Source organism: Brachycentrus maculatus, unplaced genomic scaffold, assembly GCF_059751285.1.
Source record: "Brachycentrus maculatus isolate JH-2025_06_01 unplaced genomic scaffold, ASM5975128v1 h1tg000412l, whole genome shotgun sequence".
Classification (NCBI taxonomy): domain Eukaryota; kingdom Metazoa; phylum Arthropoda; class Insecta; order Trichoptera; family Brachycentridae; genus Brachycentrus; species Brachycentrus maculatus.
Genome location: NW_028281161.1, coordinates 183,845 through 204,217, shown reverse-complemented (window position 1 = coordinate 204,217; position 20,373 = coordinate 183,845). Strand labels below are relative to the sequence as shown.

The following is a 20,373-nucleotide window of genomic DNA, read 5'->3' as shown; positions in this document are numbered from 1 at the left end:
TCCTGAAATGTCGATGTCAAAGATGCATCTCCCTCTGGTCGGCTAGTCATAGAAAAAGTCGATGAAATTTTGAAACTGGTGGAGCAAGACTGACATGCAAGCTGTCAAGAAATAGCGGAGACACTAAACATCCACCACATGACAGTTTGAAATCTTTAAAAAAGAGCAAGCTACAAAAAGAAGGGCAATGTTGGGTGCCACATGAATTAACCCAAAAAAAAAATTATTGACCGAATTACCATTAGTGAAATGCTGCTGAAACGCAACGAAATCGAACCATTTTTGAAGCGAATCATTATCATCTGTCTTTGCAAACAATTTGCCTCATCCACATTTATGCATCTCTCCATACGTACACGCCAATCGTTCCGACTCTTGACCTTGACCACTTTCAAGTATTTGAAATGCTTGATCGTATAATATTATTTTAATATTTATTTATTAAAAAGTATAACTAAAAAAAAGCATTCAACAAGTGGTCTAATATTGATAAGGACTTCTGATTGATTTCATGGTGTGTAGAAACTATGATGTGTATATGTAGTGTACGGGCACAAATGCATAAGTATAATACTTGCTCACAAGCATCAAGTGAATGTACCTAAATGAATGGAATAATGTAAAATGGTTATACCGTGTGAACCATTGAAAGCATGCGCTCAATATAAGTATGGAGTAATATACGGCACGAAATAAATATTGCATGCTACTGTTCTTTATGATATTATAAACGTCTTAATATCTCTCAGACGAACGTGCTGCAAAACGATACGTGATAGATGTTCGAATGGTGATATATAGAATTAATTCAAACCTGAGATAAGCATTGTCGATAAAATTAAGAAAGGCGTGTTGATATGGTTTGGGCATGTGAATGAATCGAATAAGAGAAGAAAGAGCTGAAAAACTAAACTCATGAGGCGAATTTAGTTGGAAATAGAAGCAGAGGAAGGCGGAATTAAACTTGGCATGATCAAGTATTTCAAATACTTGAAAGTGGTCAGGTCAGGAGTCGGAATGATCTGCGGTATGTATTAGGAGATGCATGAATGAGAAGAGGCGAAGTTTGCTTGCAAAGACAGATTGGCGTGGCGTTTTATTTTTTCTGCCTACCTCTGCGGGAAAGCGGCGTGATGGTTGGTTGTTTTTTTAGTTAGTTAGTATCAATAAATGATATTATATGTATAAGGCATAGATTTTGTTTATCTTTTTTTTAAGAAGCGTGTTCGTTGCACGCCAGGTAGGCAGAGAAAATAGATCGCCTTACCAATCTGTATTTTCAAACAAATTTCGCCTCTTTCACATTTATGCGTCCCCTCATGCATACCCGCCGATTATTCCAACTCTCGACATGACCACGCCCAAATATTTGAAATGCTTGAACAAGCCAAGTTTTCCAGTCTTCTTCTGCTTTTATTACCAACCAAATTCGCCTCATAAATTTGTTTTACTATTATTTCTTCGCTCGTCACGAGTCACATGTCCAAACCATCTCAACGCACCTTTCTTAATTTTATCGATAATGCTTATCTCACCGTTGCATTCTTTCTTCACATCTCCATTCATTAAAATCGTCATTTTCTCTGACTACTTACTTCCGTTTTGTAACGCATGCGCCCAAAACGATATAAACGCAATCCGATTAATTTTGTTTAACGATATTTTTAACGACAATAGTAGAAATTTGGTTAACTATAAATATTCCACTTTCTCTATACTTTCGATCGTTCAATAAAACGTCAATTCGACAATTGTTTTTTTTGTTGTTATTATAATAGTTCAAATAATTGCTGTGTATTTATATTTTTTCGACTCTTGACCATTGTGAGATGGAAACATGTCGTTTTGTTTTCTGAAAATGTCAAACATATGTACTTCGTACCCACATTTGAAATGACAGTTAATGACCGATGATTGTACAGGGTGGCGCAAAATTAATCACGCAATCGGAATATCGCTCACTCCTTTCAAGAACGTCATAAATAAAAAAACTTGATTTTTCAGGAGAACGTTTTTAAAGTTTAAAAATGTAATAAAATTTATTAAAAATAAATATCAAGGCACTTATAGAACTTTTTACTGAACAACAGATCTTTTTAGATTAAACCTGAAGGTTTTTTCTCCATTTGAAAAATAACTAGTTTATTTGAAAAAAAAAAAAAACTATACCTTTTCTTCAAAATGCAAAAAAAACACTTTCTGCCCTGTAGCGGGTAAATATTAAGTTAAAAATATTCCTCTTTTGCTGGGATATAGTACATTTTCTGGGCATTCCGAAAACATTGACGATTTTTGATTTATGACGTTCTTGAAAGGAGTGAGCGACATGTTTAAAACAGACGAGCTATAGTTATACATCATTTAAGGACTCAATAGTACGCTTCTGAACTTATTCGCATTTACAATTTGTGATTAATTTATTATCATTAATATATATATACACCCCAGGACAAAAAAATTTACGAGTTTACTTGCTACCGCACGCCTTGACTATACTGAACTCTTTTTCTAAGAAATCCTTTATCGATACATCTTTCTTTTATTTAATAAATTAAAGACACTTTGTGTCACCTTTCTACAATATTTACATTTTAAAATGTCTCAACAATTTTGTTTTACCCGCGTTTGAGGGAACATAACACAACAATCATGGAAAGTGCAAAGCAAATGTCGATTGCGATAAAATCCAAAATAATCACATTGTCGCAACAAAACATATCTAATTGTAAAATATCTCGTCGAGTTGGGTATTCAGAAGGTGCAGTGAGGTTTTTATTTAAAAAATTCCAAGAAACTGGATCCATAGAACGGAAAAAAGGAAGCGGATGGGGGCGCGCGACATCTGCCCGAGATGATCGCTTAATAAAAAAAATTGTTATGCGCGATCGATTTTTAACGGCACTTAAAATACACGCAGAGGTGCAGTCTACCAGCTAATCAACATTTTTAGTAAAAACAGTGTCCAGGCGGCTGTTGGAGCATGGTTTCCAAGCACGAAGTTCCGCAAAGAAACCATTACTGACGAACAAAATGCAGAAGGCTAGACTGGATTGGGCGAAGGAGCACCAGAATTGGACCTTGGAGGATTGGCAAAATGTTATTTTCTCCGATGAATCAAAATTCAACCTTTTTGGTCCAGACGGCAGAAAGATAGTTCGACGAAAACTTGGGGAAAGATACCACCCATCGTGCGTCACTCGAACCGTTAAACATTCACCCTACGTCATGATTTGGGGGTGCATGACAGCGTACGGTTTGGGACCTCTAAATTTTATACAGGGTACGATGAATGCCATCCAGTACAAAAAAGTGTTGAAAAACCATCTTATTCCAACAATCGAGGACATTACGCAGTATACCGCGGACCCGATTTTTCAGGACGATTTGGCACCGTGCCATAGAGCCCGCACTGTGAGTACAAATATTTATTTTTTAATGCACTTTGTAGACCACTTGATAAATAATTTATTGTTTTTCTTACAGATCATTGAATACAAGGATAAAATTGGCTTAAAGTCGTTGACGTGGCCCGGGAATAGTCCTGATTTGAACCCGATAGAAAATTTATGGGCGATTATGAAAAAAAAAGTTTAAAAAAAAAATAAAAAAACATTGAGGAATTAAAAAAAAACTTGATTCAAGTTTAGGAAGAAGAAATAACATCAGAAATTTAAGATTCGCTTTACGCTTCGTTAAATAATAGAATTTTACATGTTATAAACAATAATGGTGAATTCACTAAATATTAAATATTTTTAAATGTTATAAATATGTTTAAATGTAAAATACCTTAATTTAAAATAAAGCGATTAGAACCTTCTTCTTAAATATGAATTAAAAAATTACATGTCTTTTATTACTCCATCACAAACACTCGACCATAAATGAACCGTTATGGGTCTCTAAGGTTCGGATAATCTGATACCTGGTATATAATGGCAATTTCTAAGTACAATTCATGAGTAAGATCTTTAATTTTAACCTTGAAGTAACGAGTAGTCATCACATATGTTAAACAATACAAAAAAAACTAATTAAATATCAAGAATAATTCATTATGTGTCAATTTTAGTTTTTTTGAGGACTCGTAAATTTTTTTGTCCTGGGGTGTATATATATATATATATATATATATATATATATATATATATATATATATATATATATATATATATATATATATATATATATATATATATATATATATATATATATATATATATATATATATATATATATATATATATATATATATATATATATATATATATATATATATATATATATATAAATATAAATATATTTATATATTTATAAGTGTATATAGCAGTATAAAAGAATAACATATTTATCAATGCTTCAAATGTCTTACAGAAGTATTATGGTTGCTTTTTAACAAATTTTTATCAGGGAATGGATTTCTGCGAATGTGGTTTAGATTTTATGAACCGATCCATTCAGTAGGGAACCCATTAAACTTCGACCCCACATTTTTCAGCTCTGGTTAACTTCAAAAGATGTAGTGATTATATTTATCTATTTATATATGGCTTTGACTCAGGACTCCAAAGTTGTTACATCGATTATAAGACGTATGTTTTTAAGTAATACTTTTTAGCGATTCGATAATCGATAATTGGGCGAGAATTCAGAGTAAAATTTCACGTTTATAAGGCACATTTCTTTACATGAGAGAGATGAAAGATGTAACGTAGAGAGAAGGAGAAAGAGAAGTGTATATTCCACCCCCACGGGAGTGGAGCAAAAGAGAGCGACATATACATAACGATGACGTTATGGAAGTCTGGGTATTTACAGCGCTCATAACCTGTCACAGGCTGGTTAAGTGATCACTTCACACACGTGTAACATTCACCATTCTACCCATGATTGACAACCACACTACTCAAATTTTGGAACATATATGATCATGACCTTTCTGCAAATACCCATACTTCCATATTCTGCTTTATATTTATTGAGAAGTCTGCGATATGTTCCCCAATAATATATATTTTAAAATATATATACAAATAAAAAAAGTCCCTCTCCAAACACAAGAGCCCATTTTTGGAGAGGCTCAGCCCAACTAAAATTATAAGATTGTATTAAGTAAAAATATATATAAATTGTATAATTTTTTAAAACTATATTGAATGAAAATAAAATAAATAAATGTAAATGGTATGCTCTTCGAAGCTGGTAAAGTATTTGGTAACTTTTTGATTATTTTTATTTTCAGCTTACAAAAATATGTGTGTACCTTATAATCGATTTAATACGGTATAGGCGCTTGTGCACTACACGGAATTTTACTGTCCGGCAGTCCGGTTAGCATGATAAAACGGATGATTGGCTTGGATTGGCTTGTGCTTTTGGCCATCTTTCTTTGGATCGGTGCGTGATTACGGTCCGCGTAAATTCAATCACGCTAAACTGTCGTAGTCGCTTTTATTTAAAAAAAAAACAGACTGCTGGACGGTAAAATTCCGTGTAGTGCACTAGCGCTCTATTGGCATTTGTCCACTACACGGGATTTCACCGTCCGGCAGTCCGGTTTTGAAAACTGAAAGCGACTATGACAGTTTAGCGTGATCGAATTTACGCGCCACGTGTTCACGCCCCGATCAAGAGCTCCGATCCAAAGAAAGATGGACAAAAGCACAAGCCAATCCAAGCCGATCATCGTATTAAAACGCTAACTGACGTGCCGGACGGTAAAATTCCGTTTAATTTCGTGTTGTGGACAAACGCCCTATGAGTTCAAATCTTTACTGCAAACATTTTACCAGCACAAAAATCTGTTCGGCGGCATATGATAGAAGTTTTATTACGATCCCGATTTTCTCAGTACTTTGCAATACCGATTAACGAATATTAAAAAAATGGCATGATGTTAGTAAATTCGTGTTTTTTTATTAATAAGTATGGATCAAAAATATTTATTCAAAAAATGTTATTTTAGTAATTAGGTTGTTTTCATATCAAACTGCTTTTAAATATGTTGTTTTTATTTCGTTAATATGATGTATCCTCGAATGGATCGTGATGTCCTTTGACTCTCCCGCCTATAACTACTTAACGTCATTGATATGATTTAATGTAGTCTTTTTTTTTCGTTTCAATGTTTTCTTTATCCCGCACGCAAGTGTTAGATTTTTTATTACAAGGTTTTTTTTCGACAATTTTTAGACAGGATAATCACGTCTCACGAAACACGAACTTCTTCATTGAACATTGTGTTTGTTTCTTGAATGTTTTTCGCAAATACTTTGTGGCACATTTTATAAACTTTAAAAAATGAAACAACTTGGTTTTTAACCACTTTTTATGGGTACATTTTTTCTTCAATCGGTTTCCACAAAAACCTTGTCATCATCAGGTTTACATGTTTAACCCTGATGTTGACAAGTTTCGTCTCGAAACTGGTTGGAGAAATAATGTACCAATAAAAAGTGGTTAAAACAAAGTCGTTTTATTTTATTAAGATTATGTTCTTTAAAGTCTTCTAAATGTGTTGGCTTTAACTTTATTCAAAAATACATTTTTTTAATGAAATGGTTGTTTTGAAGTTTTCATTCTCGTTGTGTTTGAATGTTTGATTAATTTAATAACTATCAAAAACAAAGTTTTACTTGGTAAATTACCACTATTTCTTAAAATATATTTTGACACGTGCTTCGATGCGTTCGCATATTTTTCAAGTACGAACACGAATAGTGGCTAGTTAGATTGGTTACGTTTGCATGTTTTTATTTTATTATATTTATTTTTCATGTTTACGGAAATTGATTGTTGACGTTTTCTCCTGTTTTGTCAACAGCCATGTGTTTCTTCTCTTCTCTTACTTACCGGTCTTTCAAATTCTAAATGGAGTTTTTTTATATAAGTATAGAATGTTAAAATCAAACACTGATTTTAATAGTCTAATTAAATTGTATTTTATTGTTAAAAACACATACTGTGACTTTTTTTCTGTCTTTTTATTTTCAATCTAATGTCTAGTAACGTTAGTTTGAAAATGCCAAAAGAAGGCGAAAAAATTTTGACAAATGATTTTTTTATGTGTTTTTAACAATAATATACAATGCAGTAGACTAAAAAAATCGACATTTAATGTTTAAATTAAAATGGAGTTCTACAAATTAAACGCCAAATCTATAAATAAATCTTAGTAGAGTAGTGACAACGGTTAAATTATGTCATTCAGATTTATGAAGAGACTATTTTATTCACAGTCTCTTCACGGGAGCTGATGCAGATTTGAATATGAATAGCTCTTATATTTCAATATGACAAAATACTTGATTTCGAAGATCGAAATACTGATAACCTGAATGTCATCCATCAATATGGATCGTAACCCTCGGAGGTATGTTTTAGTGCGTGTGTGGCACATTATACTCGTATATTCTTAGTGTTTCAACAATGGAGTATTTTTGAAGAGAATAATGATATTTTTACAGTTAATTTTTTACATATCTAACATACATGTCTACTTTTAATTATTTCTGTGAATTCAGGCTTCATCCATCAATATGGATTGTAACCCTTTGAAGGTCCCGCTCTACAGATGTGTGTCACAGCATGTCGTTTGTGTTTGAACAATCAAGCATTCATTTTAGAGATAAAATTCATTAAAATTTCTCGAATGATATATTTTTTCAAAAAATTATGGTCTTGAAAAAGTTTCTTGATTTCTTTAAAACTTTTTTTATAAAACAGATTTTCTGTTTTAACGGACACCCCCTCGCCTCAATTAGTCCGTTATATCGAGGTTCTACTGTATGTTATACATGTTTAAAGATTACGCTTCGAAAGAACTTCATTGGTTTTCCGTTCACCAAGGTCATTTTTTAACTGGATTTTTTAAAGCACCGAGTGAAGCGAAAGATTCTCCTTTTTATGACGGTGTTGAGATGATTTATATGCGATGTTTGTATGTTGCCATTTCCGATGAATTCATTTCGGTAAAACGATGGAAATGTTTCATAGTTCCATTTTTGGACATGACATTGTCCTCTACAAAATTTATACCAGTGTTCTAATTTTAATGCAGGGAATAGAATAAATGGTGCTTTGACCATAATGATTGCAAATAAAAAAAGCAATGGCGGTTCACAGCGGAGTGCTGGTACCGACACTGATGTATGAAAGCGAAACATGGACCCGGCAAAGGAAGGATGAAAGTAGAGTGAACGCTGTTGAAATGCGCTCCCTCAGACGAATACGTGGAAAAATCATTGTATGGCAGAATTAAAAACGAAGATGTAAGAAAGGAATGTAAGGCTGAACAAAGGATAATTGAAAAGATTAAGAAGAGTCCTTTAAGGTGGTATGGACATGTGCAGTGAATGGATAGCGAGAGAATGACTTAGAAGGAACGAGGAAGGCCGAAAAAGACTTGGCACGATCAGATCAATCGGAACCTTAAATCTGGTGGTATCAAAAGTCTGCGTAATCGAAGGGCATGTATGACTGTGAGGGAAGCGTAGAGTGTATGTCAGGACAGAAGAGTGTGGCGTTCCATCTTCTCTGGCTGACCCAACGGGGAAACGGGGTGATGGTAGTAGTAGTAGTAGTAGTGTTATAATATTCAGATTCCGCGATCACAATTAACCGTTTCATTTATGTGTGCGCATCCTGCATCTGCTTGTTGAAAAGTTAAATGAAACATGTAAATAAATTGATTGAACGGGCACATACTAGATACGCGCATTAAAATATATGTATCACGAAAATATGACCTAACGCTAGAATTCTAGAATAAATAAATAATACGTTGAAATTTGACTTGTCCTACATATTAAGGGGGTTTATTCTACCACTATTACTCAAAAATATTATTATACATGCTATATATTATTTTTATTATTTTATCTACATAGTTATGGGGCTTATTCTACCACTATTACTGCAAACATTTATTATACATACTAAATATTATTTTTATTATTTTATCTACATAGTTATGGGGCTTATTCTACCACTATTACTCATGAATGTTATTGTTCATACTTTATATTATATTTATAATTTATGTTTATAATTTTATCTTAATTAAGTTAGGGGGTTTACTCTACCACTATTACTCAAAAATGTTATTATTCATACTTTATATTATATTTATAATTTTATCTACATAAAATAGGGTTTTTTCTACCACTATTACTCAAGAATGTTATTCATACTATATATTATATTTATAATTTTATCTACAATCGACATAGGGGGTTTATTCTACCACGTTTACTCAATAATGTTGTTATTCACACTATATATTATTTTTATAATTTTATCTACATAGTTAGGGGGTTTATTCTACCACTATTAATGAAGAATTTTTCATAATTTCGTAACCCGACTTTCTAATTTTAAACACATAAATTGATAATATCCCACAATATATAATTATTTTAATCATTGCTTTATTTATAACATTAAAATATACATATGTAACCTTCTTGCTTTATATTTTTAGTGAATCATTTGTTCTGAATTATTATTGAATTCAATTGAATTATCGTGTGCTGAAAAAAAAACTTGATTTTTACAACCAGAATTTATTGCATTTTGATTTTTTTTTGGAATTTCTAAATTCAGTAAATTCAATCACCCCACTACCTTACTAACTGCACTGGTTACGCTTTCCCGAAAGGGATGAGTATAAACTCTGTCTAATCATGTATAAATCAATACATGATATGGCTCCAGAGTATAAAAGAGCTGTGTATTCCAGACGAATTGGTTGATTGACGTCTCACGCTTCGATCGGCTACAACGACTGGTTATGGGTATAGTGATCATACCAGGTGGCAACCAGCGCAGTAAATTTGGCGAACCTGCCTTTGGTGTTGCGGGACCGATGGCATAGAATGCTCTTCCGCCAGTATTTGGAAATAGTGAGAGTGAGATGATCTTTAGAAACTAACTAAAAACGCATTTTTTTGCTAAATCGTTTCTACCATCTTCTTTTCTCCAATTCATTCACAGTGAAGCGCCCTTGGGGTAGTATTTTACGAAAATGGCGTTACATAACTTATCCAAGTTTATTATTATAATTATTTATTTGAAGTTGCGAGTCTCGCGTATGTTATAACTAACGAATCGCAAGGCTGCCGACTCAGTACAATTACAAAAAAAAAGCGTGGCATTGCTGTCGACGCCACGCCATTACTATCGTTCTTCGTCTGCCGCTCTTCCGCCGTGCTGTTAGGTGGCTTTAGGTAACAAAGGTCCATTTATAATAACTGTGACTTACCCCGATTGGCCTCTGAACCCTAGATTATTTCCATTATTCCCCCTTTTTATGTAGAAGGGATACACATGTTACGTACATAATTCGGACGCTCATGTTGAACTTTACACTATATGTACCACATAGAGCGTACTTTGTATAAAATGATTAGGGTTATTGATTTTATTAATAGACTTTAATTCAGCTGAGGAGCTTCGTGCTCGTAGGGTTTATTCTGAAATGCGCCTTCTAGTCTCAATAATAAGCGAGTTGTGTTGTAAGTAATAATGAAGGTATGCCGCTGTTTATATTAAAACTATTTGTGTCATGCTATTGTAGAATGTGCAATCCACCGGCATAAAAAGAGAATATCTGTTTTTCACAATGGACTTCACTACTTCAAAATACTCCGCTATAATATATATATATATATATATATATATATATATATATATATATATATATATATATATATATATATATATATATATATATATATATATATATATATATATATATATATATATATATATATATATATATATATATATATATATATATATATATATATATATATATATACATTTCTAACCCTTATCCGCACTTAATGGTGCATAAAGCACTGCATCGTATTGACGCAGTGTTATCTTGATCGTTACTTACACGAAGACAAGGTGATCACTCCTGCGCATCAGACCAGTCCAGGGTAATATTAAATAAATATTACAGTGTAAAATTGTATAATTATATTTATTTTCGCCCTCCCCTGGGAATCGAACCCGGGACCTCCAGCACGGTAGCTAAACAGCATATATAAATATAAATATGATGGATGATGTATGTGTGTAAGTAGTTATCGTGTCATCGTATCCTGAATCGATGCATTTCTCTTAGAGTGGTAGAATATACTGAAGGGTTGCATGAGTAATTTATCAGGCTGAACCCCAACTGATAGTCCCACTTGATGTACAGTTTCACTGTCTTACTGAACACTGTCTATCTTAATGAATAATTTATTACAGATAATGCTAGACGATGTTGGATTTAAAGGTCTTAGGGTGTATGACCGATTCAAATTTAATGTGTTTACTTGATATCGTAATCAATTTCTTTTTTGTGGTCGTTATTGTTTGCATAAATTTATGCTTCGGTCTTGTATTATCTAGTTATAAACCATTTAAATAATATTTTGGTTACGTGTAATTTTATTTGAAACCTATTTTATACATAAACGTTACTTATTTATCCGAATTGTTTTATTTTCCTCCCGAAATTTAATACTCATTATCGTAGAAAAATACTTTGTTATTTTTGATATATTTTTAATGCAAGTAAAAATAGGTTATATTATTTATGCATATTTAAAAAAAATGTTTAAAAAATCAATCAATTGCTTGGTGTAAAGTGAAAGATTCCTGTTTGAATAATGTTTTAAGTGTGTTCATACGAATACACAAGGTTCCTTAACACGTTGGCCAAGACCATGGCCTAGCCAACTGAATCGCCCTTTCTTGACGACAGATGTGACCAATGCTGCGTCCTACGCCCTATCTCTTTATTCCTCTCAAAGAGAAACCACCGCACGCCTGAAATTCCTCGCAGACACCTATTCTCAAAGCTCAGTACACGGCTGCTCTGGACCCTTGTAAGGTGCTATGTTTCACAGCCGTATAAGAGAACAGGAGCAATGCAGGCATAGTATAGGCGGCATTTGGTCTTCACCGAGTATAAAGCCGATCTACAAACAGCCTTTATACTGTTAAATGTGGACCCTGCGAGTCCTAAACGCACTCCCAGTTCCTTTTTAAGGTTGCTATTTTCAGTTACATACACTCTCAAGTACAGCAAGTCCTCTACTTACGCGATTAATTCGTTCCAAAGGTTTTCGTGTAAGTCGAATAATCGCGTAAGTCCAAATTTTTCGTTTGTTTTTTTTTAAAAATATATGGTATGGAATAATATGCGCTAGTTTTAAAGGATAATAGTACACATAGAAAACAGAATAGATCTACATTAAAATATTTTATAAAACATTTATTACTTTGTGGGTTGATTCTTAATTATTAAAAAAATAAAAACTTGGAATGAATCCTGAACACACATTAAATTATGACTTAGTCCTAAATCAATATCCCATATGTCGCTCACTCCTTTCAAGAACGTCATAAATCAAAAATCGTCAATTTTCAGTTGTGCATGTTTTCGGAATGCCCAGAAAATGTTCTATATCCCAGCAAAAGAGGCATATTTTTAACGTAATATTTACCCGCTACAGGGCAGAACGTGTTGTTTTTGCATTTTGAAGAAAAGGTATTGTTTATTTATATTTTTAAATATATTAAATATTTTTCAAATGGAGAAAAAACATCGAGGGTGCCAGTGTCGTTTCTCTCTTTATCTCTCTCACTTTCCCATCAACACAATAGTTTATGTAAACAAAAGACTTGAGAATTTTTAAAAAATCGTGAAGTACGAATTCACGTAAGTCAAAATCACGCAAGTAGAAGACTTACTGTACTTGAAACAATATTATTTAGTAACGCAGAAATAAAATGTTGAATACTTAAATTACAATGGTTTCTCATCAAAGTTGAAGAAGACTATGGAAGTCTGGGCATTTACGGGGCTAACGACCGTCATAGGCTGGTTTAATTGATCACTTTACACACGTGTAACATTCACCAATTCTACCCATTATTGACAACCACACTACTCAAATTCTTGGAAGTTCTATATATGTGAACCAATTTCGAAACATTGTTCTTGAATCACTAGAACTTCACTAGAGACATCTATTGGCGAGATGAAAATAAGCTTTTCATTGAGCAGAAACTCTTTTATTAGTATGTGAGGTCCGAATACTGGATTATAATCACACACATGAGAAACGCCAGAAAATATCATTTTAATTTTTATTATTTAAGCTTATAATTTGACCAGATACAATGGTTTTGATACTGCTCATAAATGAATACGAAATAAGAATTTAGCAATTCGCTCAATTCAATGAAATATGGTGGAGATTTTACACGACAGAGATGATGTGGCGGAAACGCGACGGAAGTAGTCTGGATCGATAATGACGTTGTATGCAACAGGTCTGAGTAGCTTCTCCCTATTCGCTTTCCCTCGTTCGGTCCGGAACACTTCGTGGAGAAGGGTATGGTATATTATTTATTGATTCGTTTATAATGCGATAAAAATATACTAGCCAAACTGCGAGAAATCTCAAAATTAGAATCAGAGAACATCGCCGTGGACTTACAAGTAATTATTTTTCAGAATTTGCGAATCACATCATAGAAACACTTCGTTGAGAAGAGTATGGTATATTGTTTATTTAACGATCAAGATAACACTGTTTTTATTCGATGCAGTGCCCTATGCACCATTGGGGGGCGGATAAGGGTTAGAAGAATAAATTATAAACCTCGCTATTAAAATGACATTTTAATTTATTTTGTCAGATTTGTTATGGGCCATTCGGTAGAGTTATGTCATATGTGTTTTCACCCTTTGATTCGTTTATTATGCGATAAAAAATATACTGGCCAAACTGCGAGAAATCTAAAAACTAGAATCAGAGAACATCGCCGTGGACTTACCAGTAATTATTTTTCAGAATTTGCGAATCACATAATAGAAACTAACCACTCATTTGACCCACATACACTTAAATTATTACACCCAGTTGCAAATAAACGTCAATTTACAAAATTGAGAAATACATAGAAATTTTGATAAAACGTTAATTAATAATTTGCTGTTTCAAAATACGTCACCATTATTATCTATGTTTCCATTTACAAAAAGTCCCGTATGTGTTAGGCACCCTCTACAGAATTGGTTTATGTCTTTAAATACTGCGACTCTTGGAATTCTTGCAATCATTTCGGATTATATCCTATTTTGATGTATTTTACCCACTACTTATTACCTGCCATCCCGACCTGTGACAGTTAGGGGCGTGGTTTGTTCAAAATTCTCTTTTTACTAATGCTATATTAAGGAAAAATTGCAAATTTTCGAATTAATGTTTTGTGCCAGTTCACCCACGAAATATTTCTACATCATACAATGATTAAAGAAAACACTTCGTTTTTTACCACTTGAATTTTATTATAGACTACATGTTTCAGAAGTTAAACTTCCACCATTGAGGTCTGTATAATAACATATTATACAGACCTGAATGATGGAAGTTTAACTTCTGAAACATGTAGTCTATAATAAAACTCAAGTGGTAAAAAACGAAGTGTTTTCTTTAATCATTGTAACATGTCTTACCACAAAGTTAATGCCGAAACAATAAATAAAATTTCTACATCATTATGTACACTCTAGTCGGAATGTGCTGCATCGTACTTTATAATAATCTTATTTATCGATTTAAAAAAAAAACACATTTTTATTGCTACAATTATCATCGTTCATGTAAACAATGTCGTTGCGGTTTCTCGGAAAACTCGGATAAGTCACGGTGTACGCTAAATTGTTTTTAATTTCAGGCACGTTCCGAATTCAATAAGACGATTTCTCAAATAACTTTTTATATGGTTCATTGCTCGTATGAATATGTACATAGAGCAGAGTAGTGAACAAAAAACATTCGGTATCTTAAGGTCCCCACCTAGCATTAACCGGAGCATTTCGTCGTAATGTAACGTCGTAACGTCGCTCGCGGCGAGCACTCTTGACTATGGGTTGAGCTCTCGGCTCGCTGTACTGACTATACGAATGCTCGCATCGTAACGTGTTACGTTACGACGAAATGGCTCCGGTCAGTTCCCACCTTTATGTTCCAGATCTGTCCTTTATCCGAGGCTTTTGCGGCGATTCTATGAGCCTTTTTATTATTTATAGATAGGTAGCTAGCCTAACAGACAGATCCTGATGATCTATGAAAAGAAAAAGAAGGTATACTGTATTAGGACACTGACCTATTTAAATTGTATAAAAATACTAACTAATCATCACGCCGCATCCCCGCAGGGTTAGGCAGAAAGAATATAACGCCACACCACTCTGTCTTTGCAAGCTTTCATCGCCTCCTCCACATTCGTGCATCTCCTCATAAGAAATATTTTCGTATTATTTTTTGACATCTCATCAAAGATGAAGAAGAATATGGAACTCTGGGCATTTACGGGGCTGACAACCGTCATAGGCTGGTTTAAGTTATCACTTTACACACGTGTAACATTCACCAATTTTACCCATTATCGACAACCACACTACTCAAATTCTTGGAAGTTCTATTTATATGAACCAATTTTGAAACATTGTTTTTGAATCACTAGAACTTCACTAGAGACATCTATTGGTGAGATGAAAATAAGCTTTTTATTGAGCAGAAACTCTTGTTTGTGAACAAGTATTTGGACATACTCAAAATGTTGTAAAAGTAATATTTTTATTCTATATAAGTAGGAGATTGTAGCAATATCACTTTATTCTACATTTGACCTGATGATAGAATGGTCATTCCAAAACTGAAGGTCATGAGAAGTGTTTTTAAGTGGTATTACACGAAGTGAACGATGAATGATAAGGGGCGCGTTTGAAAAAGTTTGACTGCATCATTCATGTCTGTGTACGAAATGTCAAAAATTGATGTAATGTCACTTCGATTGGCTGTCCAAACTCAAAACACAGTAAGGGACATTTTTTTTTGTAGTACGTTTTTTTTGCACTTTTGGACTAAGTAGATTCTACTTAGTCCAAAAATGCAAAAAAATATATACTACAAAAAAATGTCCCTTACTGTGTTTTAACCCTTTCCGTTCCATATATATATTTTTAAAAATTCCTTCTGGTCCACAATAGATTAACAGCATTACAGGGTATAACAATACATCCAAGTTTTTTTTAAAATAAAACTACACTTGTGTTAAAAATTTATTTTTATTTTGAATGTATACAATCTTGTCTCTTATTATTATTACATTTTTTAGACATCTAATGTATGATATCTGTGAAAACAGTCACCGATGCAAAGGCCGGACTTTCGCGTCCTATGTCGAATGACATTCGACATAGGACCGGAAAGGGTTAAGTTTGGACAGCCGAGATGATGTGTGGAGTAACGCCGTTTTGTTCGTGGGATCGCGACCGCGTTCAGCTGCGCCCCGCGCTCTGTGCTCTGCGCTCTACTCGAGAAGAGTGTGCGGTGTCACTCGCCTATAGCAGGTTTTGCATTTCACCGCCATTTATGTTCATCCATCTACTGGTTAATTGGCGCTATCCATTTTGAATAATGTACTTATCGTATGCATTTCGTTTTAATAGAAACGGATGGGTCCTTATATGGAAAATCGCTCAACATAGAGAAAAAACTACCTCTGAGTGCTTGTGCACTACACGGAATTTTACCGTCAGTCAGTCCGTTTAAAAAAAATAATAATAGCGATTACGACAGTTTAGCGTGATCGAATTTACGCGCACCGTGATCACGCACCGATCAAGCGCACCGATCCGAAGAAAGACGGCCAAAAGCGCAAACCAATCTAAGTCAATCATCCGTTTTATCATGCTAACCGGACTGCCGGACAGTAAAATTCCGTGTAGTGCACAAGCGCCCTCTCAGTCACTTTTTAATACCACGATACAGGCAAGACAAAAAATATCGATATTGCGACAGGTTTGAAAATATGTCCCATCTCATTCGATCCTAACTAACGAACTAACCATCCATTATGCCGTTCCCCGCAAGGGTAGGCGGAAAGAATAGAACGCCACACCAATCTGTATTTGCACACAATCTTCGCCTCTTCCACATTCATACATACACAGCGATTATTCCGACTGTTTTTTTTACCGTAAAAGTATGATAATTATATATTACTCTGAATTCGGAACTGAATCGTAATATAATATAATATTGATCGACTAGCTTTCATGCATTGTACTAAATTAAGTTTAGGACTTATTTTTCAGCGCCTGCTGACTTCACACATTTCTCATTTCGTTTCTTTCCTTATTTGATTGTTTTTTGTTGTTTTGCGTTATTTGAGAAGTTTCTAGAACTTTTTTAACGAGATTTTTTTTTCACCGGGAAGCCTTCAAATTTGACAGTGGAAATCGTTTGAACGTTTCAAGGCCTCTTTTTTCTCTCGAGCCTTTAATTCTTTTCACTACGACTTTTTTTTTTTCATTAAATACGTAATACGAAACGTGAATTTTATTTTTAGATTTAATTTTTCATTATAAATTATCATTTAGTTTATACAATTTCGCCTAGCGGAAATGTTTATTTAGATGTAACTTAAAAAGTTATTATTAGCTGTTGGATATATCACGGTAACGGTGGAGAATAATAAAATTCCTCTAATATTAAAATCGTCATGAAAAGGCGATTCAGTTGGCTTGGCCATGTACTCCGCATGCCTCCTGAGAGCCTTAATCAAGCTTGCCTCTTTTACAAGGCATCAGGTTCGCGCCGCCCAGGACGACCACTGCTGACAATTCGCCGGCAGTTCTCGTCAGAACTTCGGGACGCGGATCTGACTTGGGAGGATGCAAGGGAGCTGGCAGCCGACAGAAAAGCATGGAGATAGTTTGTGGACTCCATATGCTCCACCTAGGGAGCGGATGTGGTTTAATATATATAATATTGAAATTGTACTCTCAACCAGAAAGGTGGACACCCAGAGTTCTATGATGGGATCCGTGGGAGAGCTGATTATAAGTAGGATCCTAAAATGGTGGGTAGACGAGGTAATCCCAGTCGTGGGAGAAAGATCGCGACACTGGAAAGAATGGAGAACGTTAGAAGAGGCCTACATCCAGCAGTGGAGAGATGGCCGACTCAGAACAAGAAGAAGACTCTCACCCAATGAGACGTCAACCTTCTTACTAACTAACCAACCGAGAGAGAATATTTTCTTACCCCGTGCAATTTTTCGGTTCGCAGAGCTGCTGCAGAGCCGCCCCCTGCCGCACATCCCGGCCGCCGGCGAGGCGCCGGAGGGTGCGCCCGTGGTGGCCGCGCTGCCGGCGCCGCCCGCCGTCGCGGCGGCGGCGCCCACCGGCTCCCTGGACTCGGCCAACCGGTGGACCTCCAAGGAGAACCTGCTCGCGCACCACGACGACGACGACCCCCAGCTGTTTGTGGCCCTGTACGACTTCCAGGCCGGCGGGGATAACCAGCTGAGCCTCAAGAAGGGCAAGTCTTACCTTTAATAAGGAGTTATTTTAAGTTTATAAATACACTGTTCAAAAAGTATCCGCCTTCATATTCATAAAAGCAACAATTATAGAGATACAATTGAATGACACTAATCCCCTTCGTCGGCCTCCGTAGTGTAATGGTCAGCGCGCTCAGCTACCGTTCTGGAGGTCCTGGGATCGATTCCCAGAGGGGGGTCTAATAAATATAAGTGATTTTTTCACTTCAATATTTATTCAATATTACCCTTGGTACCTGAAGCGGAGGGCTGATCACCTTTCCTTCATGTGTTAACAATCAAGATAACACTGCGTTTATATGATGCAGTGCCCTATGCACCATTGGAGTGCGGATAAGGGTTCGAATGAATCCCCTTCAAAGTAGTCCCCTTGAGCTGCTACACACTTCTCCCAACGGTTCTGCCAAGGACAGTACTTTGAAGGAGATAATTCCATTCCATATAATCTTATTACTCTGTAATAAAATTATTCACTGTATTATATATTTTACACTGCACATACACCTGATTATATGATTTTTATTTCTTTCTTTATTGCACGAACAATGAAAAAAAACCTTCATTTTCACAAGCATGCACACTCTTTGAAAGATTGAAAACTTTCCTCTACGCACATTAATTAACTGACGCCGAAAAAAATATTATCTGCAAAGTCAAATATACTGTCGACTTTCGGAAATAAAACAGTAAAGAAACAAATGTCTATCACAGATTATTTAAAATGCAATAAACTTTAACATTATTTGGGTTCTGTTTGGCTTGGTTTAAAAAAAAATACGTTTACGCATTTACATCTAAAACTTTTTTTTTTTTCTTAGAATTTTAACCTACCAATGGTTATGCAGATTAGGAGGACGGTATCTTTACTCGATAGTATCTCCTTTTGTATTAAGTTCATAATCCCGCATTCATTGTTTTCCCGCATTCATAGTTTATTTCAATACGTCCCTTTAGAAACGATAGATAGAGGTTTCACTGTATGTGTTCATTAACAGTATTTATTAGTAGGCCGGGTACCTATTACTAGCTTAAGATATTGTATTGATATATGATATATATATATAACAAACATAATTTTGAAGCCAACATTTTTATGGTAATGTGCAAAAGTTTACCATTTTTGCGCGTTAGGTCCCAACTTTAATTATCTCACTATCTTTGACAGATTTGCATAGTCAGTTAGTGACCTTTAAGTGATTCAGATATGAATATAGCCAATTCACACATTGGTGACTTAAATCAATTGTATCGATTCATCACTCGAACTATTTTATTTATTAGATAACACCAAAAACGGCTTATAATCTGAAGAGTCAGATAAGGACCAATATCCACCCAAAAAAGAATGACTTCTTTGTATTGTCAAGCATTTTTTTCTTTCTTTCTTCTTTGCTGTTTTAATTTTGCCTTAATAATATCATATCATTATTTTTAATCGATGACAACACATGAGAAGAAATTCATTGAACTACTCATTTCAGTGATAAGATTGCCCAAGTAATTAAATTTTCTTTGATTAGATAAAAATAATTCATATGCAGTGTTAAAATTTTTGCAAATAAAAAATATAATATAAGTATTGCAACAGCCATACATTGTACATGGTACAATTACAAGTAACAGTAATAAAAAAATATATCTAAATATTTTTAAATTGTAAATTTAATTGTTAAATGAAATGAAATTATAATTATTAAAACAAATCTATTCTTTAGGGAAAGTGAAGACCTTGCGTATTACATAAAGAAATATTTGTTAATGAAACCTATAGATATGCTTATATACTATTGATTGTCTTGACTTGTCGAACTTTATCGTCTTCTAATTTGAAAATGACTTGCTAAAGGTTGCCTTTAAGTATGTATATGTACTAGAGTGGGAGGTATAATAATTTCATAATTGTGATTATCCGATGCGTGGGAAGTACTTAAGAGACCTAATAATAATAAA

At 34.3% G+C, this 20,373-nt stretch overlaps 1 protein-coding gene across 1 annotated transcript in view; it reads left to right on the top strand.

The window, feature by feature from the left end:
- The window catches only part of Abl (tyrosine-protein kinase Abl), a 53,092-nt gene that overhangs the window by 11,190 nt on the left and 21,529 nt on the right, over positions 1 to 20,373 (top strand). Inside the window, exon 2 of the mRNA XM_088271029.1 lies at positions 18,150 to 18,401. Coding sequence (XP_088127155.1) covers positions 18,150 to 18,401 — 252 coding nt within the window. The remainder of the gene's footprint in view (positions 1 to 18,149; positions 18,402 to 20,373) is intronic.